This window comes from Gavia stellata, chromosome 9 (assembly GCF_030936135.1).
Source record: "Gavia stellata isolate bGavSte3 chromosome 9, bGavSte3.hap2, whole genome shotgun sequence".
In the NCBI taxonomy this organism is placed as follows: Eukaryota; Metazoa; Chordata; class Aves; order Gaviiformes; family Gaviidae; genus Gavia; species Gavia stellata.
Window position 1 is genome coordinate 1,101,658 of NC_082602.1, and position 27,557 is coordinate 1,129,214.

Genomic DNA, 27,557 nt, shown 5'->3' on the forward strand with positions numbered 1-27,557 from the left:
GAGGGATCTGGACAGGCTGGATCAATGGGCCGAGGCCAATTGTATGAGGTTCAATAAGGCCAAGTGCCGGGTCCTGCACTTGGGTCACAACAACCCCATGCAACGCTACAGCCTTGGGGAAGAGTGGCTGGAAAGCTGCTTGGTGGAAAAAGACCTGGGGGTGTTTTTTGACAGCCAACTGAACATGAGCCAGCAGTGTGCCCAGGTGGCCAAGAAGGCCAACGGCATCCTGGCCTGTATCAGAAATGGTGTGGCCATCAGGAGTAGGGAGGTGATTGTGTCCCTGTACTCGGCACTGGTGGGGCCGCACCTCAAATGCTGTGTTCAGTTTGGGGCCCCCCACTATAAGAAGGACGTTGAGGTGCTGGAGCGTGTCCAGAGAAGGGTGACGGAGCTGGTGAGGGGTCAGGAGCACAAGTCTTATGAGGAGCGGCTGAGGGAGCTGGGGTTGTTCAGTCTGGAGAAGAGGAGGCTGAGGGGAGACCCCATCGCGCTCTACAACTACCTGAAAGGGGGTTGTGGTGAGGTGGGTGTTGGTCTCTTCTCCCAAGTGACAAGTGATGGGACAAGAGGAAATGGGCTCAAGTTGTGCCAGGGGAGGTTTAGGCTGGATATGAGGAAAAATTTCTTCACCAAAAGGGTTGTCAGACACTGGAAGAGGCTGCCCAGGGAGGTGGTGGAGTCCCCATTCCTGGAAGTGTTCAAAAGACGCGTGGATGAGGCGCTTAGGGACATGGGTTAGTGGTGGGCTTGGCAGTGGTAGGTTAATGGTTGGACTGGATGATCTTAATCTTTTCCAAACTAAACAATTGTATGATTCTCATTGCATTTTTTTCATATTCTCTGTCTGCCTGATAGCTAACCATCTCCTCGAGTCCTTGTTATCTTTGTTTCCCAGCTCACACCCTATTTTAAGAGGTTTCTTTAGCAGCTTTTTTCATCATCTTACAGATTTTAGCATGGTTTTACAGCCTCATTGCAAACGAACTCATTATATGGTGCTTGCCGATGCAAGTCGCAAAATCCGATGTGCAAACCTTTAGGCTGAAACAAACCTTACATCATCAGTAATTTATAGAGTCACAGAATAATTAAGGTTGGAAGGGAATTCTGGAGGTCACCTATCCATCCCCCTGAATGTATGTACTACAGTTGTAAAGATCTTGGAATTTAAACTTGGAAGGAGAGGATATGTGTGTGTATATATATATGTATATATTTGAATGTTTTATATGGCATTTGAGCATGTGCATCTCCACTTGAGTGGGTCCTCTAGGTTCCACCATTAACAAAATCCATAGAGTAATACAAATCATACTAACAGCAAAAAACCCCCCAAGTTTTAGATCCTCCCAGACAGAAGCCATCTGGCTGGAAGTGGAAGATACCCATTTAATTTGCTTTGGCTGCAGAGTTTACTTGTGAAGGTCACAAGAGAAAATAGTTGAAAATTAGCATCTCTGCACAGGCAGAGTATTTCTTCTGGGCTAATTCATTAGCAAGCCAGACAATAACTACTTGCTTCTCCTTTCAAGGGTAATGTTAGCAGTGTGCTTTGCAAGAGGTTTGTTTCACATGGGGATGTTAAAGGAGGTTTATCCATAACCCGTAGAGGCACTTGAACTAAACCTGAACCGTTAAAACAGCATCAGTCCATCCCTTCTACTTCTCTGAAGGTGAAGTCTTGCTTTGCATTGCTTTGGGCAGATCTTTCGTTCTGTTAGGCAGTCTCCAGCATGACTTTTCTGTCCGACAACCTTGCTTGCTGCTCTGTTTCTGCATGTCCACAGGCTACATTGCCATGTGGTGTTGTCCAAGACGGGCTGACCTTTGGGATGGCTTTGCTTGCTTCCCAAGTTCTCTTCCACCAACCAACTCAACACATCTTTACCTGGGTTATTTTCTCTCTGCCCTGCCACACTTTTATGTCTCTCACTGCTCTGCATATTTATTCTCTGCTCGGCTGGGTACACCTTGTGCTCTTCATGCTTTGCTGCGCTTCTCTGCCTTCCTCTCATCTAGGTTTTAGTTCCTACCTTTAAAGCCCAGAGGAAGTTTCTTCAGCGTTTTTTGGGATGCTGTCAATCCTCCAAGCTCCTCTCTGCCCCTAGGCTGCTGTTACAGATTTTGGCGATCACCTTCTTTATTTCCATTCCCTATTTTTCAAAATGTTTCTATAGACAGGGTAGAAACTTGGATGCAGATCTCTTCTTATCTCCAGTAATCCTTTCTCTAGAGCAAGTCTTGATTTAAATCCAAGAAGTGTTATTGTTACTCACTGCTTCGGGCCGCTGAGATTGTACGTGTTGATTCACGGTTTGAAGCCCGGTTTCAAAACCAATTCTTAAAACAAACATTAAAAAATAGTCATAGTACGTCATTTTTGAAAAGGCACAACAAAACGCCCCCCGTGTTACCAGCAGGTTCCAACCAGTGAGGTGAGGTGGGGCAGTGTGGGTTGGTAGATGCTTACTGGTTTTTGGACATCTCTTGTGGACATCTCAGCATGGGTTTCGGCTGATGTCAGAGAGGCTGGTGTACGTCCCGTCTGCTTAACTCTCCTAAATGAACTTGGCACTGGAAATACCCCCAAACAAGGTTATCAGGTCAGGGAGCCCAGTGACTCCCTCTTCTCCACTGCCCCAGAGCAGCTGGTGATGTGCGGTCGCAGAATCACAGAATCACTAAGGTTGGCAAAGACCTGTAAGATCATCAAGTCCAACCATCAACCCAACCCCACCATGCCCATTAAACCATGTCCCACAGTGCCACGTCCACATGTTCCTTGAACACCTCCAGGGATGGTGACTCCACCACCTCCCTGGGCAGCCTCTTCCAGTGCTTCACCACTCTCTCCATAAGGACATTTTTCCTAATATCCAGCCTGAACCTCCCCTGGCACAACTTGAGGCCATTTCCTCTTGTCCAGTCTTGGGGGAGACTGTCCCACCGGTCCATCAGATTTGGCCCGTCTCTCTAAGAGTGTTTTATAGGAGGGGAAATAAGTTCGTTCAACCAAAAAAGTGTTTCCTGGGACATATGAAGGGACTTGTCGTAGTTTCACTGGTTACACCAGCAGGTTTGAGAGTTGTAACTCCTGATGTCTTGCTTTCTTTACCTTCCCCTTGTTAGATTTTATCTAACGAGGAAAAAGTTTCCTTCAGGGCTTTTGTATGTATGTTACAGATGAGACTCCGCAGTGTTATTAATCTCAAGACTGACCAGTTGCTGAGCGTTCTCAAGCCCCGCTTTCAGTTCCCCATCATTTGCAAAACTTTCAAAGCTTGAGCTTTAAACTTCTGCTGCAGATGCCACCTTAAAATATGATCGTTCTGGAAAATGTCATCAGAAGTCGTTTAGTCTTTTCCAGAGAGGAGTCTAAGGAAAAATTACATTTTTCTCCATATTGAAAATACTGTGGCAGCAATTTGCAATGTTGCTATGTTTTGGAACACGACTTAAAATGTGGCAAAATGGGCGTTATATTTTTTTTTCTCCCCATTGTTACAATTCTTCTGTCAAAACCTACCCAAATCTGGGCAAGGGATAAATGTGCCAGGGCTTGTAGTGCCCACACGCGCACGGGCTGCGAAGCAGCCCGGGCTCAGGGCGAGCTCTGGCTTGGCGAAGGCAGGGGATGCTGGGGGAGGGATACTGGGGTGGGGTAAGACGTGGACCAGAGAGACTAAAACCGGTCTTTGCAGCTTACTGGGAAAGCGATGGGAACTGGGGCAGCGGAGGAAGCAGCCTGCTGTTGGTCGGAGCCGCTGGGTTAGCCCAGTTGGCAGGGTTTGGTTATAAAATGCCTACCGTTGCTGATGACTATTCGCATCGCCTTTTTATAACTTGATAACTGTTGACCTTGCGGTGTTAATGACTCCCATTAAAGCCGATTGCAGGTGCACGTCTCCGGACTTTGGAACAGCAGATTGGAAATCCCTCCTCTTAACACTGTTCCAGAGTTGAGCAAGGAGTGTACGAGCATCGCTTCAGCTTTAACCCCTACTTCCCCCATTTCTCCTCTTTTCCCCCCACCTGCAGATGTCTTTCTTTGCATGGCTCGTGTTTGTTAGTAATCCGTGGAGCTGTGAATAATGAAGCAGGCTGTTGTCAGTAAAACCCTGGAGAAAATGAGGTTTCCAGATAGAGAGACATGGGAGAGCCAAGGCAAGGCACTGCTTAAAAGCCGCCGGCTGCTTTCGGGGACAACTCGTTTCCATTTTGCATCTGCCGCAGGTGAATGCCAGTAAGGCTGAGGCCAGCTGGTGGTGAAAAGTTTGGATTTAATAATGGTCTCCGTTTTCTGAATTGAAACAACGTGCTGAATATTAAAAAGCCATATTGGAAGTCAGTGGAGTTGGGCTTTCAGAATACAAAGTGTGTGTGATAAGGATCGTTGAAGTAAATTAAATTAATCTCAAAATTGAGTCTTTTCTAGTGGACACTCCAAAGCGGGTGCTTCTGATCTTAGTGCCCCTGTTGCTGTGTGATGGGATAACTCCTGCTTCATCTCAGGCCCAATTTTTGGAATAGATTCAGTACTGTTCAGGAAAATCTACAGATCCGTAGTGATACTTCCTAAAGAAAACTAATTACAAATAATTATTATTCTGTTTTCAGAGCAGAGCTTGAATAGCATCCAACAAATAAAGCTGCGGTCCAAGTGTGAAACAGCACGGGTGAAATAAAATATTGAATAGTCATTCATGAATTCTGCACTGAATCAAGAGGGAATCTGCCCCCTCCCTCATCATTTGAGTTGCGTGGCGGAATCTGAAAAGGGACCAATAACGTGAATAAAGATAAAACTGATTACCCTTATCCACATCTCAAAGGCATGGCTAGGCTATACAGTTGGAAATAAAGAATTAGGCCTTCCAGATGTCTCCTCTTTATACCCAGGAGGAGAAATAGAGAAATAGAAGCTAGAAATGTCGGCTACATTCCTGACCTTAAAGGCTTGACTGGAAGACAGAAGAAGGTGTTAGTGAAACCTCACGCAGTACAGACATGCCCTTTGGATTCCTACATAGCCTCTTGGATGTTCTTGTATCTTTAAAATTAAGAAACTAAGGGGCTGGTTTGGGCTTGGGAGTCATGGAAAACTTTGTCTTGAAATAGCAAGTGGCTTTCCAGCCGTGCCTCTAAGCCGGGAGGAGAAAGGGAGAGCCGGTAACGCACCGCAAGAATTTTACCCATTATATAAATTACATGCAGGCTGACAGATTCCTCAAGTCAACTTAATCTGTTTTCTGCTGTGCCCGGAAAGAGAAAATGACCATTTAATTATTGGGAGAAAAAATTATCCTTCTAATTGAGAGAGTCATATTAGTGCAATTCAGTTTATAGTTCGATTTATTTGAGGAACATGGATGCAGTTGAGCCAAAGATGTTATTTAATGTTTAATTGGATGGACTCAGAGAGACAAAGCACCGAATGTCCTCATCAAAAACAAAAATGGGCTGTGTGCTTTGCTGGTGGGGTTATACAGGACAAGCAAAATTGATCCTGCTTTGCTCATACATGCTTCAATCATCTGTATTTTTGCTTTTCTATGCTTACAATGACCCGTATTCAACTTTGCATCCTGGAGAAGTTACTGTAGAACTTAATAAGAGCAATAACTTGTCAGAAGAAATGCTTATACAAATGTTTTCCAGGTATAGGCCATCTCCCAGGAGCTATTTCCATCGTTTCCTGAGCCGCAGCCTCAGGGTGTGAACCGTGCCCACTGACACCGGGGGTTTGATTTTCACTGCATCGCCTGAGCAGGGGATAGCGGTGCTGCCATCCGGGCGCACACCGCACCCGTGGGGCTGGCGAAGGAGACAAGCCGGGAGCAATTCAGCGTCGGCCTATTTTAAGAAGGGCTTTAAGGAAAAAAAAAAATCATCTATTTACTTTTAATATTATTAATATTAATCATTAGGAAATGTCATCCTCGACAGCCACCACAGTTAAGACATACAGTGGCTCGGGCACAACTCTGTGAATAATGCAGATCGTTACTGGTCTGTGTTTTGAAACAAACAAAAATATTAACAAATCTTCATGGGACTCGCTCCGATGTCGACTAGCCACTTAGCAATTAAAGTTCTAATTGCTCCGCAATTAAATTTGCAGCTACAGTGTAATTAGCATGCGGCGTTTAATTTGCAACAGTGGGGCTCTGGCCGAGAGTCCCGGGGCTCGGGGAGCGTGTGGTGGGGACCAGGGAAGCCGTTCCCTCTTGGATTTCGTAGGCAAAGCTTCATTTCCCAAAGTCTTAGTGCATCTCCCTGAAATCCTGTAAACCAGCTTGAGTTTTCAAGCTGTCTTGAGTTCAAACCAAAAGCCATAGGTATAAAACTGCGAAACTGGCTGTTTCCGAGCTTTCGCGGAGCTGCCCTCGGCGGCAGCGTGCGAGATGGTCATGGGGATTTGAGGCTGTTATTTTTATAACGCGCTCCCTTTTTTCAGAGCAACGCTTTCCTGGTAGCAGCCTGGACTTACTTGTAGCTGCCCGAGAGGAGCATTGTGCTTACTACGAGACTTCTGTTCATCGTTCAGAGGAGTTGCGTCTGTTGACCAGTGCATTTAAGCGCAAGTAATAGTGCAAACAACATTCCACAAATGTATTAGGAGGCGGCAAGAACGGATGAATTTAGCTGCACCTACCACAAATAATTTTCCGTTTCCTCAGCTAATTTACAAGCCGCTGAGAAAAGTTGCGAGTTCTGGTTGACAAGTGAAAAATAAATGGGAAAGAGGGTAAAGGGTTGGGCGGTGCGGAAATTTTACTCCTAGGTGAATGGCATTTACATAAAAATCCGTGCGAAGGAATGGGGATAAGGCTTCAGCTCTTATTGTCCAGGAGGATCACATGGAAAAAAAAAAAAGAGGATAAAAGGGCAAGGTTGCTGGTCGTTGAATCCAGGGAATGAGGGTAGAAAATTTGCAGCATAAAAATGTCTTTTGCCAAAGGTGGGATGTGATTCAAATAAGAGAGCCTGGAAAAAGAATCAAAGAGCCTCCCATATAATCGAGACTTCTGAGCATCTGCCAAACCCAAAATATTTTGAGTTATGCGTGGTTAAACCGATTTCTGGCAGCTATTTCTGTTGGGAGCAGTCTAGTGGCTTCGGGAGGTATCGTTCCCTTCTGTATCCTCACGCCGGTCTCCTTCTCGTGTTCATTGTGAGAAAGCCAAACGGGTGGCACCCTTTGAGCTAGAGAATTGATTCATAAAACTTGCCTTGCTGAAAGCCTGCGTCAAAACCACCGGCGTGATATGGCAAAGGCCCATTTCACTGCTTGCAGGACCATTAATGAAGTGACTCATCGGTCAGATGGTATCAGAGCGTATTTTGTCCGTGTGGGAATGGAGAACAATAGGGACTTGAGGGGAATCCAAAGTCCAGCCACCAAAATACAGCTGCCAGCCTTTACTCTTGGTAAGTCCTCCGTGCTAGCGAAGACACAGAGATTTTTATTTTATTTTACGCTCTGTCTCTATGAAAAAATAACTTACATTGTCCTCCATCAATATGGAATAGTTTCTTACAGCTGATATAAAAACGCGTCGTTTGGATGCAAACTAAAGCTCCACAAAATCAGCTCGGCTGTAAATTAAATATCGGTGTTGAATTCAATAATGCTCAGTATTTCGTCAGAAATGCCGCCTTTTCCGATCTTCTTGCCTCGAGTAAAGCATCGCTTGCATTATTTAGTATTTGCTTTACGGAGATGTCAAAGGAAGTTGCAAATTTATCTCCGTTAATTGATCAATATTGTATCGCATTTCTTTCCGTTTCTTTATCTGGTTGATACATCAAAGAAAGCAATTAATTTCCTCCATGGAAAACTGCACCGTGTAGGCTGCCAGCTAGGAAAAGAAAACGGGTGAAATTCCTTCTCTTTATAGCGGTGTTAGACCCTTTCTTTCCATGAGAGGTGAATTTGGCTCACGGTCTGGGGAGTTTATTGTTAGTGTTTAATGTTCCAGACTGCTTAATTACACAACAGGAGCATGGGAGACTTTCCTCCAGTACAATAAATCGTTATTAAACAGCATATTTATTACTAAACCATACTGAAAGAGAAGCAGCCTACCCGTATCTCTTCTCGTGCTGTAGTGTCAAAGATCGAATGCCTTTGCCTTTCAATTCCAGCCTACCTCAGGCTACTGTCCTGTTCAATCTTTCTCTTAGGTACTGCGAAGAAAATAGATCTGTTTTCTCCTGCAGCAGCTGAGTTTGTCTAATGAAGTCTCTCGCGGACTGTTTTGTGGCTTGGTAGAAGAATACAGTTGTCTGAGGAGGGCCGGGAGCTGCTCGGCTCTGGCATGGGAAGCATCGCAGAGCTTTGGAAAAGGGGAGAAGGAGCAGCAGAGGTGGGCTTGGAGCCATACAACACCATCAGCCTTGTAGCTGGGGCTGGTGGACCGAGGCAAAGGTTACTCAGTGGCTTCTTGTGCTCTGACCAGCTCTCGAAGCAGTCGGTTCATTCCCAAAGACCTCTTAGAGACTGTATTTGGCTGTCTCCAGAGGTTGCAACGCTTGAGAGCAAGGAGCAGCCCAGCCTTGCAGGGAACCCGGCAAGGACAACCCCACGGCAGCCCGTTAAAACCAGGAGGGGCGGTGGGGGAAGGCAGCGTACTTGAACCTGGTTACTTTAACCCAGTAACTCTAATTTGCGTTACTCGTGGTGCAGAGCTGGACCAGGCTGCGGTGGCCTTTGTGCCCTGGGCTTAGCACGGGGCAGAATCGCTGTCATGGTGAGCTGTTGTTTGCAACAGCAATGCATCCCCAGTGCCAAGGCACTGCCTTTCGGTAGCCAGACGGTCACATCACAGAATCACTAAGGTTGGAAAAGACCTGTAAGATCATCAAGTCCAACCGTCAACCCAACCCCACTGTGCCCACTAAACTATGTCCCGCAGTGCCACGGCCACACGTTCCTTGAACACCTCCAGGGATGGTGACTCCACCACCTCCCTGGGCAGCCTCTTCCAATGCTTCACCACTCTCTCAGGAAAGACATTTTTCCTAATATCCAGCCTTAACCTCCCCTGGTGCAGCTTGAGGCCATTTCCTCTTGTCCTATCGCTCATCACTTGGGAGAAGAGACCAACAACCACCTCACCACAACCCCCTTTCAGGTAGTTGTAGAGAGCGATGAGGTCTCCCCTCAGCCTCCTCTTCTCCAGACTGAACACCCCCAGCTCCCTCAGCCGCTCCTCATCGGACTTGTGCTCCAGACCCCTCACCAGCTCCGTCGCCCTTCTCTGGACACGCTCCAGCACCTCAACGTCCTTCTTGGAGCGAGGGACCTTGAGAGCTGTTTTGCAACCTGAGCGGAGAGCTGCCACACGGTCGCAAGGTGGGAATGTAAAATCCAGCCTCGCTAAGGCTTTCCTTGTGTTCCTACGAGTGAAACCTTTCCTTTGGAGAATGCTTTGGGTCTAGAGGAGGAGAGTCACCATCGCTTTGCAGGAACAGAGGTTGCTTTCATGTTCAAACTGATTTAGGGAGGCTTTTCTGAAACGACGTAATTTCCATCACGGTCACCTTCTTGCATTCCTTCTGGTTGTTTCAAGTAGAAACAGGAGAAATTTTAAAGGGCCATTTCATCTGCATGTAGTAACTTTATATTCAAATTTGCAAAATAAGAAACAGGCGCTGGAATCAAAACACCACTTCGTTAGGAAAACTGGTAGAAAATGCTTTTAAATGGCTGCATATGAAATTCGTATTCATTAGCTTTTAAAAAAAGGATGTTTTAGTTCTGTTTTGGCAAACAAGGCTTGTGCGTCGTGTCGTCGCGTTACATATTTCTGGAAGAATCAGGTTTTGTAGCAAGAATTGGGTTTTGTAGCACCCACAGTCTTCTGTGTCTTGTCTGCAATCTATGCTTCAAACAGCTTTATTAGGAATGAAACTAGTTTGAATGCAAATGTTAAATGAGCGTTTAAATCATTCTTGGTTTTTTATAAACAAAGCCCTTTTAAATTGCGAAGCTGTTACGAGCAGCGATTGGTAACCGCCTCCAAATTGGAGCAGTTCTTGTATAGAAAATCCTTATTGAATTCATCAAAACAAATGCTTGTTGTCTTTTTTTCTGATTAATATCCAAACCCTACACCATCTTGGGTCGTGAGAAATTCTAACTACAACCTTTCGCTTTATCTCAATGGCTTTTTGGGTTTGCCGTGAAACAGAAACTCTTCTGAATTAGAGCAATTTGCGCTTGCCCGAGGGTTTCCCGAAGCTTACTGGTTTCTGCTCAACTCTCTAGCTGCTGCTTGAACCTCGAAGGTGACAGCGGATGGTATAACTACATACAAATCTCAATAACTTCTGCCTGTTGGAAGTTGACCCCCTTTTCTGTAAGTGAAGTTTCTTTGCATTGGTTTTGTAGAATGTTATCTTACGTATTCTTGCCTGTATCCGCAATACCGTGCTGGGAAATCTTCTCCGTACTTTTTAAATTAGTCTTTTAATTTCATCACCAATACGCTGCTTGCGTACTGGGGGAAATGGTTGGTGCAGGAAAAGGGTCGTGGAGACTAGTAAAAATAATTGGTGCAATATTGTGCTTTACATCTCAAAGTCCTTCGCCATAATCGGGCAGGAATTTGTCATCAAGGTACAGCAGTGAGAGCTCAATTTTCTACATGTGAAAAATAAGCTGTAAATTGATGGGAGCTGAGCTGATATTTCTGTGTATTGCTCCGGTGAGCTCTTTCCAGCCCCAAGGCAGTCCTTTCCAGCATCGTCGCTCCCTCGTGGGGATTTTCATCTCCTCTTCCTCTCAACCCTTGGAGACCGTCTGTGGACGCTGAAGCATTGACTTGTAATCATGGATGACCATGAGTGAACCACGTAGTTTTTTAATACAGCGAGAAACGCTTCCCCCCAAAAAAAAAAACCCACTGAGCCGTAAGAATCGGAACCCAGCTTGTAATTTTTAAGTCCTTATAAGAAAATAAATGGGATATGGGAATATATGTAGCTTGCTTACAAAGATGGATGATCAGCACGGATTGCTTTGGGAAGCAACAGATGACATCTTGAGCAGCGGGACAGGTCTTAAAACGCTTTTGAATAATGTGATCTGTTTGTGCGTTACTGCGCAGATTTGGTTGTCTTTTTCTCCGGAACCAGTTACGACTGCATGAGCTAAAAGTGAGGTAAACTCGTTCCCTTTGCGGATATTTGTTGTAGAGCTTTTTGCAGAAAAATCCCCGTTTCAGCTCTGCTGCAACTCAGTTCTATTAAAAAAAAATGTATTCTTCAAAATCATTTAGGAGTCTCTGAAGTGTGTGAGGCACCATTAAAGGTTGATTTTGCTCATTCTTGAGATAAATATCTTTTTTTTGTGCTTCATATTAGATTGATGCTTAATATGAACAAATGAATCAAACATTTATAAAAAATAATGATAAAAATAAATTGACTTTTAAAGGGAAGTTAGCCTGTACAGGGAATGGAATTGGGGTCTATCTGAAGCTAACAATAAATCAGCAACCTCAGAATTTAATTCTCAGGGTTATTTATTAGCCCCGAAGTATTATATTGTGTATTTTAGTATTTCTGTGATTGCTTCACTGCGTGAATATAGATGAGTGCATTCTTGGCAGACCTTTAATAGGTGCTAAATGTGCAGTAGCAATGGCTGGTGTTAATACTCAGCATGACGGATGCCATATCCTTATACTTCGTTTATCTTTACACATTGCCATCCTATGCATTTCTCCCTGCTGTGGTTGCAGGGAGGTGGGTGTTGGTCTCTTCTCCCAAGTGACAAGCAACAGGATGAGAGGAAACGGCCTCAAGTTGCACCAGGGGAGGTTCAGGCTGGATATTAGGAAAAATGTCTTTACTGGGAGAGTGGTGAAGCATTGGAAGAGGCTGCCCAGGGAGGTGGTGGAGTCACCATCCCTGGAGGTGTTCAAGGAACGTGTGGACGTGGCACTGGGGGACACGGTTTAGTGGGCATGGTGGGGTTGGGTTGACGGTTGGACTTGATGATCTTACAGGTCTTTGCCAACCTTAGTGATTCTGTGAGAACTGCGTGCACCGTGACATGCCAGCCCACCGTAACTGGCCAGCGTCTCCCAAAGGAAACGGCTTTTTCTCCTCCTTATGTATAAATGTGTGTGTATATATATAGGTACTTATATATGTAATCAATCCTAAGTATATTTGGTGCTTTACTAGTGATAATTTTAGAGACTCGCTCTTAATATTGAAATATATACTTGCTTTCTGGTAGTAATTTCATAGTAGCGTTATATATATACTCACACATGCTTATTAGTAAGAACTTGTAGAAAGAAATTTTAATAAACAAACCCCCCCCAAACTCTCTGTGCTTCTGTATTGCAGAACACACCGCCGCAATCTTTATATTCCCACAGGCCAGGTAACCTTTCGGTCATGGTAGTTATCAAAGACTAACTTTTAGTTTCGTAAATAACAAGATTTTTTTTTTTAAATTTAGTTTTTTAAATCAGCAGTAGGTCTTGGGGTCTATTACATCAGACAGTGTAAGGCCCCTCTCCCTCCAAAATACTTTGTGCCCTTTCAAGGCACCCTTTAAAGTTTGCCCTGCCATAACGCAATACCTTCTTCCATTCACCTCTACATGCCGGTACCCTCTTTCTTTATTCTGCTACAGAAATATTGGACGTTTTCTGCTCAATTTGAATTTCCTTATTATATGTCTAGTTAAGATTTGGTGTCTAAACTTGTTTCAGAGTCCTCAAAGTTTGCTTTTTCTCGTTGGTGTGTTGTTTTGGTAGAGCGGCACGGCTAGGCTGGAGTCATTCTTGCTTTGAGGGGTATGGTGGGTATAGTGGTGGAGATGTACGCACAGATACGTAGGGCTGCCAGGACTGTGTTTTAGAGCATATATATTATGTAGGAGAAGTTTCTTATTGTGATGGTAGTCTTGCTTTGTGGTAAGTACCTCTGGATTCCCTCTGCAGGAGGTAGGGTTGCATAATCTTTTATCAAATTAATTGATATTACCTGTTTTTTGCAAGCAAGAAGGCCAACGGCATCCTGGCCTGTATCAGAAATGGTGTGGCCAACAGGAGTAGGGAGGTGATCGTGTCCCTGTACTCGGCACTGGTGAGGCCGCACCTCGAATGCTGTGTTCAGTTTTGGGCCCCTCACTCCAAGAAGGACATTGAGGTGCTGGAGCGTGTCCAGAGAAGGGCGACGGAGCTGGTGAGGGGTCTGGAGCACAAGTCTGATGAGGAGTGGCTGAGGGAACTGGGGTTGTTCAGTCTGGAGAAGAGGAGGCTGAGGGGAGACCCCATCGCTCTCTACAACTACCTGAAAGGGGGTTGCGGGGAGGTGGGTGTTGGTCTCTTCTCCCAAGTGACAAGTGATGGGACAAGAGGGAATGGCCTCAAGTTGTGCCAGGGGAGGTTCAGGCTGGATATCAGGAAAAATGTCTTTCCTGAGAGAGTGGTGAAGCATTGGAAGAGGCTGCCCAGGGAGGTGGTGGAGTCACCATCCCTGGAGGTGTTCAAGGAACGTGTGGCCGTGGCACTGCGGGACATGGTTTAATGGGCACGGTGGGGTTGGGTTGATGGTTGGACTTGATGATCTTACAGGTCTTTTCCAACCTTAGAGATTCTGCGATTGGGCGCCCAGTTTGGTGTCTAACACAGAAATGCAGGTAGCCATAAGGAGGGTAAGAGCCAGTAAACGCTGACCTTCCTTCCCTCTTGCCACCTATAGACCCACAGAGAGCAAGTCAGTGATGCAGCGCAGGCTGGTGTAGCAGGATCCCTTAACCATCTCCTTCCCAGTTTGGGGTGAGAGGAGGCTTTTTAGTGACTGATAACATTTGAAATTCTCACTTTTCTGTCTGGCACTTTGAGTTGTTACAGCCTAAACGGTGCTCGTAGGTGCAATAACCCCGTGCTCCCCCCATGCGTGTACTCTCCTTCTCGTCGTGGCATCACTTGCGTCTGCACAAGGTGGTGGGGCCGTCTTCAGTGCCTTCCCTTCTCCTGGCTCTTGTTCCTCAGATGTCCTTTGAAACCCCCTCACTGGCCCTGAGCTGTTTGCTTTCCGTTCAAGCTTTGCTTTTAAATCCCCCTCACATGTCTCCTCTCGGCACGGTGTTGGTAAGCAGATAAAGCAGACTTGCTCTCGTAAGATGAAATATTCAAAAAGGAAGGGTACGGTGAGGTGGGAATTAAATAACGGCCACGGGTCAAAGTAATTTTCCTTTTGATAATAGCTGTGTTATTCATGGATGAGTGTTCTCGGGGATTAGTTTCTCAGTGAAAATGAGCAATATTACTCCATGGTTTTCATGTGTGGTGTTAAAGACCTAAATCTTTTCCTTTTTTTAACACAAAAATCGGAGAAAATTTCACCTGAAAGTGTAACACATGAAACAAAGTTCAGAGTGAGCTTAGTGTGCCTAGTAAGTATTTCCTGACCGGATGGATACTCCACTGAGAAAACTCAACCGTTGCACATGCAAGCTTTCAACGCTTGTTTTTAACCTTTTTCTGAGTTTATGCTCTCTCCTTCGTAATACACTTAATTGGTTTTCAGGTTGTAGGACGCCTGGTGTTTTTATTCACAGTGTAATCGAATACATTTTAAAATTCAGTCTGAAAGAACTTTAATTTCCCTTTTAAAATGGTCTTTTGGTTTTTTGCTTTCTCACAGATGGGAAGGTTGAAGTGACAAAAGAAGGTGTGAAGCTGTGCACCATGGGACCTGGCAAAGTCTTTGGGGAGTTAGCCATCCTCTACAACTGCACCCGAACGGCGACTGTCAAAAGTAAGATCATTTTTGAACTTTGGTGTTGAATGACTTGGGGATTTCATTGGGAAATAGGGTTCTGCTCTCCTTTAGAGTTGCATCTAACACAGGCTGTGAGAAGTTCCACTTTCTTAATTAATCAAAGTCTTTATGGCATGGATTATAGTATTGAATTTAGCCACTACGGGCAAGAAGAAGATGGAAAACAAGAGTTTCACCAGATTCTTTCGCTCAGGTTTGTTCACGTAGGGAACCTCCTACGTTAACACAGCGCGGTTGATGCTACCTTATGCAGAGGAGCCTGTAGCTAATACCATAGCTCTCCTTACAATTTCTGCTGAATCTCACGATATATATGGCTGTTGCTTAGAAGAGCATATCTGACCCTTGTAAGTGTAAGTCTTCAAGGGAAACTCTGTAAGTAAAGCGTATGTATTTTTTCAGGACGAGTCATTGTTTTCCCGTTAAACTGACTAAACAAAATCGGGGGGGAAGAAACCTGGATGGCACTGTTCTCCGGCTCTTAAGTCTTTGGTGCTTCTCCTGTAATCCGTTTTTTTAATGAATGTTGTGGGCAAAAGTCTGGGTTGCACAAGAAGTAGAGGAAAAATCATATTGCTATGTACAACATAAATACATTTGCATTTAAATCCAGATTAATAGTTTAGATTTGGGATGCACGATATCGCAGTCCTCCTTGATCTTGAGGATAAGAGTTTGTGGTGACCTCTTAAGCGGAGAGGTTTCATAGGAGATGATAAATAGTTCTGTGGTTTAAAGACGCTGTAGGGGAGAAGTTAGAAGGGTGTACCCTTCTGTGGTGGGTAGAATGGATGGGATATAATAATGCCAAGACAAACAAGGGGTACCAAAATAATGAGGCGTGTGAGTCCCTGTTCAGAAGAAAGCCTTTTAGAAATACCTGATTTTGCAAAAAAAAGAGAGAGAAAGAAAGAGACCAAATAGGCAGAAATGACAAACCAGGAAAAGATAACTAGATTTTTTTTTTTTGTGAAGAACATGCTGTTCTCCATAATCCTAAAGAACTTGACTGATGTACTCTGTTTTCATCTGCACAAACCTTGCCTTTTTACAAGTACTGTTTATTGCGGGTAAATCTTGGCTGCAACATAGTTCATCAGTGGCACAGTTTATGCTATGGAGTAATCCAAATGATTAGCAAATGCTTTGGAGTAATCACAAATGATGTAGCGAATGTGCATATTGCACAAGTCCCACCTAACCCCACGGGGATAGCCCCAGAGACCTCCCGGCTGCTTCGGACAGTGCGTTGGGCTGCTCTTCTATGAGTTGCTTTAGCTCCTTCCCCCAGTCCACCAAGGGGAATACGAGCGGGAATGGGAAGCGGGTGTTGATCCACCCTCTCCTCCCTGTACCTTCCTGCCCCGTAGGTGCATTATCTGTGTAGCCGTACAGCCGGTTTTTCTGTCCAATTGAAGGTTTGGGGATTGATGATGGTGATGAATTCAGATAAGCTGCAGGCTTATATGATAATACAGTTACATAAAGTTGGAAAGAGCAGAGGAGGAGAGGAGATGGTCGAATCCTAGGAAAGGAAATGAGCAGGTGATTATTGTATAGTTGCTCGTAGAAATGCAGTGCTAAAAGGGTCCTGATCCAGTCGTACCACAAGCACTACATCATGCAATCCTGCATAGTCACACTGGTCTTGTGTCCATTTCAACCTGTTTGTACAAATGACGCCAATAGGAAATAATCCCGGCAGCAGTTTTTATGATCAGTTTTACTATTGCTTGGTTTTTCATGTACTAAATCTCTTCTCTTGAGCAACTTCCAGATTGCCACTTGGCACTTAAGTTTTACCGAATCCTTTATTCCTGGTTAAATTGGGGGCCTTAGTAAGGTCGCTACTACAACCGTCCTCAGAGACGTCTTTCTTCAAGAAAGAGGTGTCTGCATCTGTTGTTATACTCTGTTCCTTTCCCACCGGCATTGTAAAATTATAACAATTATGAATCTTCTTCTGCCGGCAGCTGTTGGGCATGTAATCTCGTTTCCAACGCCAGCAAGTGACTTTTAGGTATTTTCTCTCTCATTATTGCACAAGTAAGTTGTGATTGTAATCGGCTTTATATCTTTCAAGTGCGGTGACACACGAGGTCACAGCTTGACTTTGGGGAACGGTTTCAGCTAGACCTAACTGAAGAGAGGTCCTGGAGGTGTGCGGATCAATTTGGGGCATATTATTGACTTAATTTGTTGCCGCCGCTGCTAACAAACAGTTTCAAACATCTGTTTGTTCTTTTGGCTAAATGATAAATGTCATGAAACTCTAGAAAGGCGAATGCTAGTAAATATTCCATTAAGTCTGGTGATAACTTTGATCATTGCAAGGTTTATTTCAGGAGAAATGAACGATTGATGATTGTAATGAGAATAGACACCCAGTCAACATTGATGCTGGAGATGGTGAGGATGTGTCAAGGGGCATCATCCAACTTTCATTTAGAGAAACGCTTTAAGTCGGGGCTTCCCAATTTTCAGGAGATAGATTTCCATTATCTCCAGAGTGTCAGAAGTGTTTTTGATGTGCCTGCCAGTACTTCATTACAAAGTCGTTAAGTATTTCTTTTTGAAAAATGAAGTTGCAGCAAAGACTGAATGAAGGATGCATTATGGTAGCGTGAAGCTCAACAGTGCCTTTGGGCCATAATGATGTGTCAGCTGTGTTGACATCTCTTGCTGTAACTCATTTGTATCTGTACTCTTGCTCTGGCTTTGTAAATAATAAAGTTTTTAGTGTCATTACTCACTGCATTAGTCTACACGGGCTCTTCAGCTGGTGCTCGCTCTGTAGGCGATTGCAAACTTAAAGGGATAAATCACTGTAGGAAGGACTTTGGCTTTTCAAAATAATTTAGAAGGCTTTAAATTTTAATTATCCTGATCTGACTCCTTCTGGTTCATTATGACCTCTTTAATAAGACAATACAGGTCTTTTGAAAGCCTCCCCCAAGAGAATTATTACTATATTTTTTCAGTCTTATTACAGTCTTAAGTAAAAGCGGGATGGGGTCTAACCAGGGGAAGAAAGAGCGACCAAACCTTTGGGTGTTCAGAACCACTGAGGAAGGTAGGGCCACAGCTCATGACATGTGGCCTCGTCTTTAAGATAACTGCTTACAACTTTTTTGACATCCGATGGGTTTTTGGTTATTCTGAAGCTTTGGCTTTACGTTTCCAGATATTACAGAAGGAATATTCGTTGTTTTTTCTGGTGGAAACTGTTCAGTCTGATGCTCCAAGTATGTCGCTGTCGTGGCTTTCTAAAGTGGCGGTGTTCACAGGTCGGCTTCCGTTACATACACAGCTAAATCCAAATCAGCAGCTAATTTTTTTCTCTCTCAGTATTCATTATCCAGAGTTCTCACATGCCTAAATGCAAAACTTGATGCTGCTTGCAATTTAAAGCGGAATCATAGACTTTCCTCCCTGATTCCAACAAATAATTATATTCCGTGCATTAGAATAAGGAAAAGAAAACTCCACTCATTGCGGATAAATTATCTCACAGCTAAAATGATGTCTCTAATCCCCTGGGAGAGTGCTGTTCTCCAAGTATACCTGTTTACCTATATATCTCAAATTGTTACTGTCGTCTTTCTGAGGATGCTAGTTGAGTGCCTTTAAAATAGTAAAGGCGGTAAGCTGTCTTTTCAGATCACTGAGAAATAATGTTGTTGACTCAACATGTGATCCGAATATTAAAAATATGCTGGGTTTTGTTGGTTTTGTTGACCTGTGCTCTGGCTGGCTACTCTCTCCCCGTAACTCGCCACCACCTATGTAGGTTAATAACAGGCTGAATGTTGGCGTGCCTGAAATCTCTGCCTCCGTCGCCTCTTAGCGCCAAGGCAGACATCGGCGCGCGGGTGACTTGCTCCTGTTAGGAACCTGCTGTCCTTCTCTTCCCGTCCGCGGGTATAGCATTAGTCCGGGAGTCCAGGGATGGTAAAGGAGGCTGGACAAGAGATGTGCAGGTGTACCTTGGCTCTAGGCAAGCCCCCCAGCTCAATATTAGACCCCGTTAAGTAGGAATCTTTCTTGTACGCCAAGAAAGGATTTGGTCTTGCTCATTGCCAGACAAATAGGATTTCTAAGTGTGTTATTGCAAGAGCCTGAGAGAAGCAAAAATGTATTAAAATTCAATGTGGTTTTGTTTATTAGTAACATGAGTAACTCCTCCTATAGAAGGAACTATAGGAGGTGTCAGAAAAAAAACCCAGAAAAGAACAAAACCACCCCAGATGCATTTGGGTTGTATATAAAACTTTGTAATTCTCCATTTGATAACACAAAAGATCTTCTTAGTAAGTGGAAATTTATCTGCTGTTAATACTGTGCAGTAGTTCTCATTCCTCTTAAAGAATACACCGATGAGCAGAGTTAAGTAGTAGTTTTGCAGGCAGTTTTGGGGAGCACTGATTTTGTGAAAGGAGTGGATTCTTCATGCACTACGGTTATTATATTTATTTAAAAGGTGGCCTTAGCATCTGAAATTATATTCTCTCGGGGGCAGAATTTGAATATAAACTTCCCACAAAAACATCTCGATGCAAGGCTGCCAGTTTCAGCGGAGTTATACTCAACACCAGTCCGTGTTTTTAAGAAAATAATATTAGCGAAAAAACAGAAAGCACAAGCTGAAGTTGTTAAACTGTAAATTACGTAAAAATCTTTTTTTCTGGTGAAACTAAGGGTGTCTCCTCAACAGTCAGCACAAGAGTGGCTCAAGCTTCTCTGCTTATCAGCAGTGCTAATTGTATATAACTCGGTGCCGCGCAGCGTGATTAAGGCAGTCGTTTTATCAATTTGTTGCCAAGCTTGGATGAATTTGAGTTTTCCACCAGTGTTTGGTGTTTTAATGGGGTCCTATGGAGTTACTTTCCTAGGTTGCTAGCTGCGGCCCCAGGAATTACCTAACTTTACAAGGAGCTTGGTAACGTGGTTAATTTGCAAGGTAAAATCAGGCAACGGTCAGTTGCCAATTAAAATTGCAAAGACTCATTAAAAGCCTTTGCGAAAGATGTTGCCTTCATATGCGCTCTTTATCAATTACGGAAGCTCGTGTAACGTTTGCTCAGGTCTTCTTAAAGCAATCGAATATGTCAGAAAGAAGTTGACGTTAAATATTCAGCCATTTGATTAAAACCTTTCTGATATTCCTTATAGGTATGAAACCCAGGTTGGCCAAGCCAGAGCTGGTCAGGTCCCAGGTCAGCCTGGTGTGCCTGGGTCTGTACGCGTGCCTGGTACGGGATGAATGGATATATCCTTGGAGAAAGTAATTTAAACCCACCCTTGCACTGCCTGTATTTTTTTTCTCTGACCTTTTACGGGTTTTGCCAGGTAGCGTGACAAAGTGGAATCGGATTATTCCTCCAAGGGAAGGACAATAAGAGAAACTGATGTTGAGGACAAACGACAAGATGTAGCAGAACTTTTTTCCCCCTGTGTTCAGTAGGAAGGAGCATCTTCAATGTGGCATCTCCGTGGCTCAGGAGATCCAAGCGTAGGGCAGGGTGGTCCTGACCGCTGCAGCACGGGGCGGTGAAATATAAACCCAGAGAAAGGCTAATGGAAGAGAGAATAGTCGGAGATGGGAAAAGCGAAATGAAAAATTCGTACAACGCCTGGGTTCATTGCGTACCTGAAATGTCAACAGGCTCGTTGAACTCGATGGCAAAAATAAGAGCTGATTATGGAAACAGGGCAAAAAAGGGGGAATACGGAATGATTTGTCTTGGGGTGTATTGCTGCTTATTGGATTATGAGTTATTTTTAAATGCTAAGGAGTAAAGTGCTGTGGTGTAGAAAGGAACGACCAACCACGAAAAGTTTCAGTCCGGAGGCTGGCGCGCAGGAAAGCATCCACCCGCCACAACCCTGGTGTGAAACGGCATGTTGGCATTCTTCTCCACCTATACGGCTTGTCTTGAGTAAAAAAAAAAAAAAGAAGGTCCGGATGCCAGAAACCAGACCATGTACTTGAGAGACAAATTCTGCTACAGTTCGGGGCGTTTCAACTGCTGCCGTTGACCGTAGGAACCGTCCAAGGCAGCTGGTTCCTTTGAACTGCGCTGGGAAATGGAAATAAAGTGACTGAGCAAAAGAAAATCAATTTGGATTTAGTTTTGGTTGTGGTTAAGTATCACGTCAGCGCTTAACTTGGTTTCTTTCCAATACAGTGATTTATTTTTTTATAAATCTTGATGCAGTTCTGGTGTCTCAAGATTCAAGTCACCATATCAATTACGAGAGCTGTGGCAGCGCTAACATTTCCCAAGTGTAGCAGCTGACCGCGTGTCCAAAAGCTTTAGGGTTATTGCTTATCCTGACCTTTGTTTTGACTTATTATTTTCAAGCATGTGAACTTCAGCTGGTTTCGAGCACTGCAGCAGAGCTGGACGAAATATTGCAAACAAGGCAGAATCAACAATAATTGGCAGGGGAGAGAGACATGTTCTTTAATGATGAGTGAGAATGATGCTGATGGTCTTTTATATGCAGAAAGCTGATTCCGGGAGTGATGAGGCTGCGGAGGAGCAGATACGGGGCTACTTGTTGATGGTGTGTCTGTAAGCAGCGCTTTGCTGCTTTGCAGTTTGGAGAGCTCATGAGCTTGCAGAACTGCCTCACGTATACTTTTGTTTCTCCCATTTCTGCGTGTGACCTTTTTTTTTCCCCCCCTCCAACTGTTTACATATGGCTTTTGAGTCTTATTTCAGGATTTTTTGGACAGGAGGGTTTGATCCTTACTGCTTCAGGAGTTTGAGGAACGCTATCCATTGAAATGTCTCTTTGACTCGGGCTTTTACCAGTGAGAAGTCTGTAGTATAGAAAGCTACCAATCCTATCTGGGAAATAAATGCTATGTATAGCAGAAAGCATTTTCTACCCCTGGTAATACCCAAGGAGAGGTAGTATTCTGACTTAAACGCTATGACCCAAAATTTGAGTGTTTCATTCTTTGTTCTTCCTCCCCCTTTCAGTGTTTCTAACAGAAAAGGTCTGAAAGAAAAGCAAGTCCCATATATCCAGTTCCTAAGAATCACGAGGCTGAAATAAAAAATGACTCGTAAATAAGGAAGGTGCACGCTCTGGCAACATTTGATTTGCTTCTCTGAAGAAATGCTTTATCTTTCCCATTTTATTGGATCAGTGCATTAATTCCAAGGCTACCGTGTTTCAATTCCTGGGTTAGGAGCAACTACAATTTGAGCTGAAAAAGGAGAGCGGGATGGGTGCTGCTGCGTGGCTCTGCTGGGTTAGAGAGTGGCCCTCCCACCGGGAATTATCAGAGTGGAGTCTTCTTTCTTTGATGGGAGCTGTTATTAAAAAGAAGAATTCCCTAGCGCTCGCTTGCTGCTGCCGTAACTGCTCTTGTAGCTGAGGTGTTTGTGTTGCCTTTGTTCTTGGGGAAAATCTGCCTTGTTTCTCCAAGTCTTTAATTAGTGCTTTTAATGAAAACAAACTTTTTTCTTTTTTCCTTTTCTTTGGCTTTTGTTTGTTTTGTTATTTATATATATTTGTTATATTATTATATATATATATACACAGTACGGTTTGTTTAGTTTGCCTGCCTTTGGCATCTTCAGCGTTTTGTCGGTCTTTTCAGGATGGAAAGTGTTGCGGTTTAGGGGTTTTTTTTTCTTACATCTTTTTCTGTGGCTCATTGGACTGGAGTTGTTTGCTTTTCTTTTTTAACTGAACGTTTATCTTTTTTTTTTTTTCTTTTTCCCTATAAAACTTTTTCTAGATCAGTTCTGTCACAGCGCTTACCCAGTACCCAGAGTTTTCCCCTTGGTCCCTGTAGTTGATTTAATATTGCTCTTACCTTTATTGGCTCACCTGCAGATGCTTCGGAGGAGAGCCACCCATGCGAGTTCTCTTTTCTAGCAGCGCTCATTAGATCCGAGAGAGAGAAAGCGGCGATGATTCTGGAGCCAGTTGAGCGATTTTGCTCAGCGAAGACACTACAGTCTGTCTTGGAGGCAGGAGTGGGAGAAAGATGCTGAAACGTGGTTGATGGCTTGTGTTGGGAGTCCATGAAACACAACGCTCCGGTCAAATCAAAGAGAAACTTCTTCAGTACAGTGTTCTGGCGTGCATGCCAACGCGTTGAAAAGAGGGCAGGAAACAAATGCAGCAGCATCCCGCGAATCTCTTAGTTTTCCTCTCCTTATTCAGATTATTTCCTAGTTAATTGTAGAATAGCTCGAAGGTTTTAGTCTTGGATTACTCATCTCCTGTAACTCTTCCTTCAGCACCTACTTTTAAGCTTTAGAAAAGGTGCTCTAAAACAGCGCCTGGAAAACTTAACGAATCAATTTAAGTTAAGAGCCACCGTTAGGAATGAGACTTGAAAAGTTTTTGTAGGTAAGTTTACAAAATGGAGCAAAGAGAAATGTTGAATGCTATATTTTTTTTTTATAATGAGGTTGAATACCTGGAGAAGTAAAGGTCTGTAAAACTACTCAGCCCAGTAAAATTATTGAAGAGCATTCTTCACACATGCTGGCGAGAAGAGCTCCCGTAACACCTGGAGGTTTAGGCATCATGTGCGATTTTAAGACTGGTCCGCTACACGGTAAAGCTGGAGCGGAGAGCACAATTCCCCCCAAATGTAGGTGTGTGCTGCCAGATAGCCGTGAGTCCCCTGCAGACCCTGAGCCGTATCTCTTTGTCCCCGGACGGTGTCTGGGGTAGACTGCAGATCTACAAAAAGCTGTGAATAGCTGCGGTCAGGTCGCTGAATATTATAGTCTCACGGTCTGGGATCATATCCTGCATACAACATGTTCCTGTTGCAGAAAATAACTGTCCTCTCCTTCAGATACATAAAATTGCTTTAAACTCAGGAGTATGAAATAATTTTATTATGGGGAAAAAGCTTTCCGTGTAAATCCACGTTTAAAAGCTATATAGACCTGTTTGTCAGAGCTCAGAATGATATATTGTGTCTGATACAGAAGAAGTGGGATCATCATGCAGGGGAAATGAAGCGCTTGAGTTGTTTTTAAATACTCCCAAAAATAATTTTGTTGATATTTTTTCATGTTGTCTTAATTGCAGAGTTGAATAATCTGAGAAACCATCACAGTTAAACACATTTATAAGTAGATTATGACTTTCTCCATGCAACCCTTGAAGAAGTAGTTAATATGAAGAGCAGCTGTAAAATAATTACGTCACAAGAGCTTCCTTTTCATCCCCCTTTCTGCGACGACGTTACCGATGCCTGAAATACGGCTAGAGCAGTTTTGATAAATGAGAGGTCTGAACTTTGCTAATGATAGTAAACCTTCGCTTTGAGCAGAGATTGATAAACACGAGAACTCAATAGGAGTATTTGCCATTTATATTCATTTATGGGCTCAACAATACCCGCTCTTTTCTCAGACTAACATGCAACAGGTTGCGCAGGGTCAGGTTTTGACTCGCCAACATACCAAAGTTTCTTCTTCTAGACTATTTCCTGGTACTAATTGTGGAACAAAAAGCTGCTCGGTACTAAGACAGACAGAGAAATGATCAGTTTGTGTTTCCGAGCCAAAGCAGGCGTCCCCTTTTGTTCTCTAAAGCCGCTTTAGAAGACGCTTGATGAAATGAAACCACCCCACGCTGCCTTTCCTGGTCTCCATAAAAACATAGTTTTTATAAGATATTTTTGCCCTTCATATTTCAGGGTTTCTTTCTGAGTTACAATGGATTAATTTTGAAGATTTGATTATACCTTTCTGTATTGGAGGAGTTGTGCTTGCCTCTATTTGAAGTCCATCACTTTCAGTAAACTTCCATTAAGGTGATCTTAAACCAAAATCTCCCAACAATAAGCTGAAATACGTAACTAGTCAGTAAATGTTACTGTAATTTATGTTGCTTTCAGCCAAGCCGTAGCACCGCCATCTCCACTGACTGATGTGTTTGATGCCTTTGGACCGTGCTGATCCTGCTGCCTGGGGACGAGGGATGAGGCTGGTGGCGGGAAGTAGAGAATCCAAATAGAGAATCTAAAATTTCTTAGCATATAACACTTTTTAAAGTTTTACACTGTCGTTCTGTGAACTTGTGTTCAGACTTACCACCTATTAGTTACTCTTAAAAAAAAAAAAACAAAACAATTGTGCTACTCCCGTTGTGCTTCCCAAATACTACCAAGAAAGAAAAAAGAGTGAATTGGAAGGATTTTTTTTTTTTAATTCCTGTATTGTCTTCCCCCCCTGCCAAGTAGGAGTCTCACTAGTCTTTAAAAGACTAAGTCTTTTAAGTAAGTCTTTTAAGACTAAGTCTTTCTTAGTCTTTAAAATTTGCCCCTGAACCATTTATGGTAAATTCTTTAGCTTCTGTAAGTTTTCTGACTCTCTAATTAAAGTAACTGTAGAAGCACGCACAGTTTCCTACATTTTGTCCATGTTAAAAGCTAAGGAAATATTTTACAGAATCACTAAGGTTGGCAAAGACCTGTAAGATCATCAAGGCCAACCATCAACCCAACCCCACCATGCCCACTAAACCGTGTCCCGCAGTGCCACGTCCACACGTTCCTTGAACATCTCCAGCGATGGTGACTCCACCACCTCCCTGGGCAGCCTCTTCCAGTGCTTCACCGCTCTCTCCGGAAAGAAATTTTTCCTAATATCCAGTCAGGCTGGATATTAGGGTCAGGCTGCCTCAGGGTGGGCTATCTGTTAGTATAGTTCACACAAGAAACATTGCAAATAAAACCATTGAAGGATCTAGGGCCATTATAAAGGGGAGCGGTACCCCTTGTACAGCGCTCACTCCTTGGGTAATGATGCCCTCGGCTTCTGGGTGTGAACAGTCCTTTTTTCCCTGCGTGTCTGCAGGAAAGCTGTATGTCTCCTTAGACAATTAGCTGAAAATTAGCTTGAAACCTACTTTCATGCTTCTCTGGAAAGCTATTTAGCAGTAAGTTCTTCTTCTCCCTTCCCCTTGCTCATCGTACTCTCTCGCTAGCTCTGCTTTTCAATCTTGAACCGCGGCGCTTCATCCATTTGCAAAGGATATTCTCCTTCCCGGGGCAGTGCCTCCGCAAAGCATTAACATGCACCACAACGTGAGCAGTAAGATTTATTCTCCGCACGGTTAAAGGTCATCGATAGAGCTCCGCGGATGTTTAAAGAGCGTGTAAAGGATGCCCAAAGTGCTTTTGTTGATGGACTGGCACTGTTCGTTGTCCAATATTGTTTTACGGCAAGCGAAACGGAGACGCCGGGAGCGTGTCCAGTTCAGTCTGGAGATCCAGAGCAGCGCTCCTCCTTTTAGAGCTTGTGCAGTGAAGAAATACGTGTGCAAACACCGAAACGAAAAATACTCTTCTCTTAAATACTCCCCAAGTATAATGCTAATTGTCCTTTCCTTATTTTGCATGTTTTTTAGCTATCGCATGGCTCAAAAGAAGGTAGGGCAGCTCCGTAACAGTGTTGGATCAGCGGACGGCATCTTCCCCTTGTATTTGTGGACATCCCTGGAGGAGCGGAGCTCTCGGCAGGAGGAGAGGGACAGGGGGGAACGGGGGAGAAGCGCAGCCAGCATGTGTGGGATTACGCAGGAGGGGATGGAGAGCGGCTTTTGTGGGAAATGGGGAGGGACTGCGGAGTTTGTTGTGACTGACAAAGCTGCTGGAAGTTGCTGATGGGAAGTAGGTGGCTCTTTCTGAAAGCGGTCTCCGCTCTTGTTTTCGTTGCATTGGTATTTTCAGAGTAAGAGGTGTTGGTGTAGCAGATGGGGATGCCATGTGCTGTATTACATAGTGTTTGAGGTTATACTTAATATATGGAAAAACAAAATAGAGACGGAAGAAAACACATCTATCTACTACGCTGCCGACTTTGCTAGTAGATTTTTTTCCCCCCTATTCACCATCTGTGATTGCTGATTTACCTTTAGGAATTGCGGATTCCTTCGAGCAGGGTCGGTGTCCTCCGATACGTTACCGTGCTCGTTTTTGGGGCTGCCACCCAACTTCTCGGCGTTTCCCAAAAGAATCGGCTGGACCAGCAGCATGCAAATTATTTGCCATTTTCTCTTCAGGGAGTGTAAACTCTACAAAACTGAACTCTTGAAGCGGTACTAATGAACAGGTAAGAACAACTGCGAATGGATTTGTCTTTTTTCTTCCTTTTAAGCTTTGCTAAATTTTCAGCTGGCTGATAGTGGGGCATTAGTTTATCAAACGGAAAGAGGACTCAGAGGAAGGCGTTCCCCTTCCCTGTGGCGGACGTAAAGGTAAAAGGCATTTCTGGAGACGGCACCTGATGGTGCATTGAACAAAATGACAACCCCCGGTTATTTCTCCTGGGATCTTGCCATCAGCTCACTCTGGGCTTCAGGTTTGCGCCTGGCTCACGTGGGCTGTCTTCTCTGTATCCTTTTAATGCCTGTGCAGAAACGTTTGGTTTGGTTTAAAAAGCTGTTCGATGTGAAGAGACGATACGGCTCTGTATCACTGTGGGGCCTCTTGCCAGAAAGCGGTCTCCGAAACAAATGCGCGGTCACCGTGGCGGCTGGTTTTCCAAGCAGCCCTTCTTCTGATCGCCCCGGTGATGTATTCTGCTGGCCTGAAAGTCCCGGTAAGGTTTTTAAGGGCATGGATGTGACTTTGCACGTAAGGGCTTCATCTCCCGCGTCTGCTGTCGGGGAGAAGCTCAAGTCCAAGGGAGCAAGAAGGGGCCCTCCAGTTGTAGATGAAAATAATGTTCATTATTTTTCAG

At 44.0% G+C, this 27,557-nt stretch overlaps 1 protein-coding gene across 2 annotated transcripts in view; it reads left to right on the forward strand.

Moving 5' to 3' along the window:
- Positions 1-27,557, forward strand: part of PRKG1 (protein kinase cGMP-dependent 1) — a 520,194-nt gene that overhangs the window by 184,189 nt on the left and 308,448 nt on the right. For both annotated transcript variants that reach the window (XM_059821041.1, XM_059821042.1), the window contains exon 3: positions 14,683-14,796. In XM_059821041.1, coding sequence (XP_059677024.1) covers positions 14,683-14,796 — 114 coding nt within the window. The remainder of the gene's footprint in view (positions 1-14,682; positions 14,797-27,557) is intronic.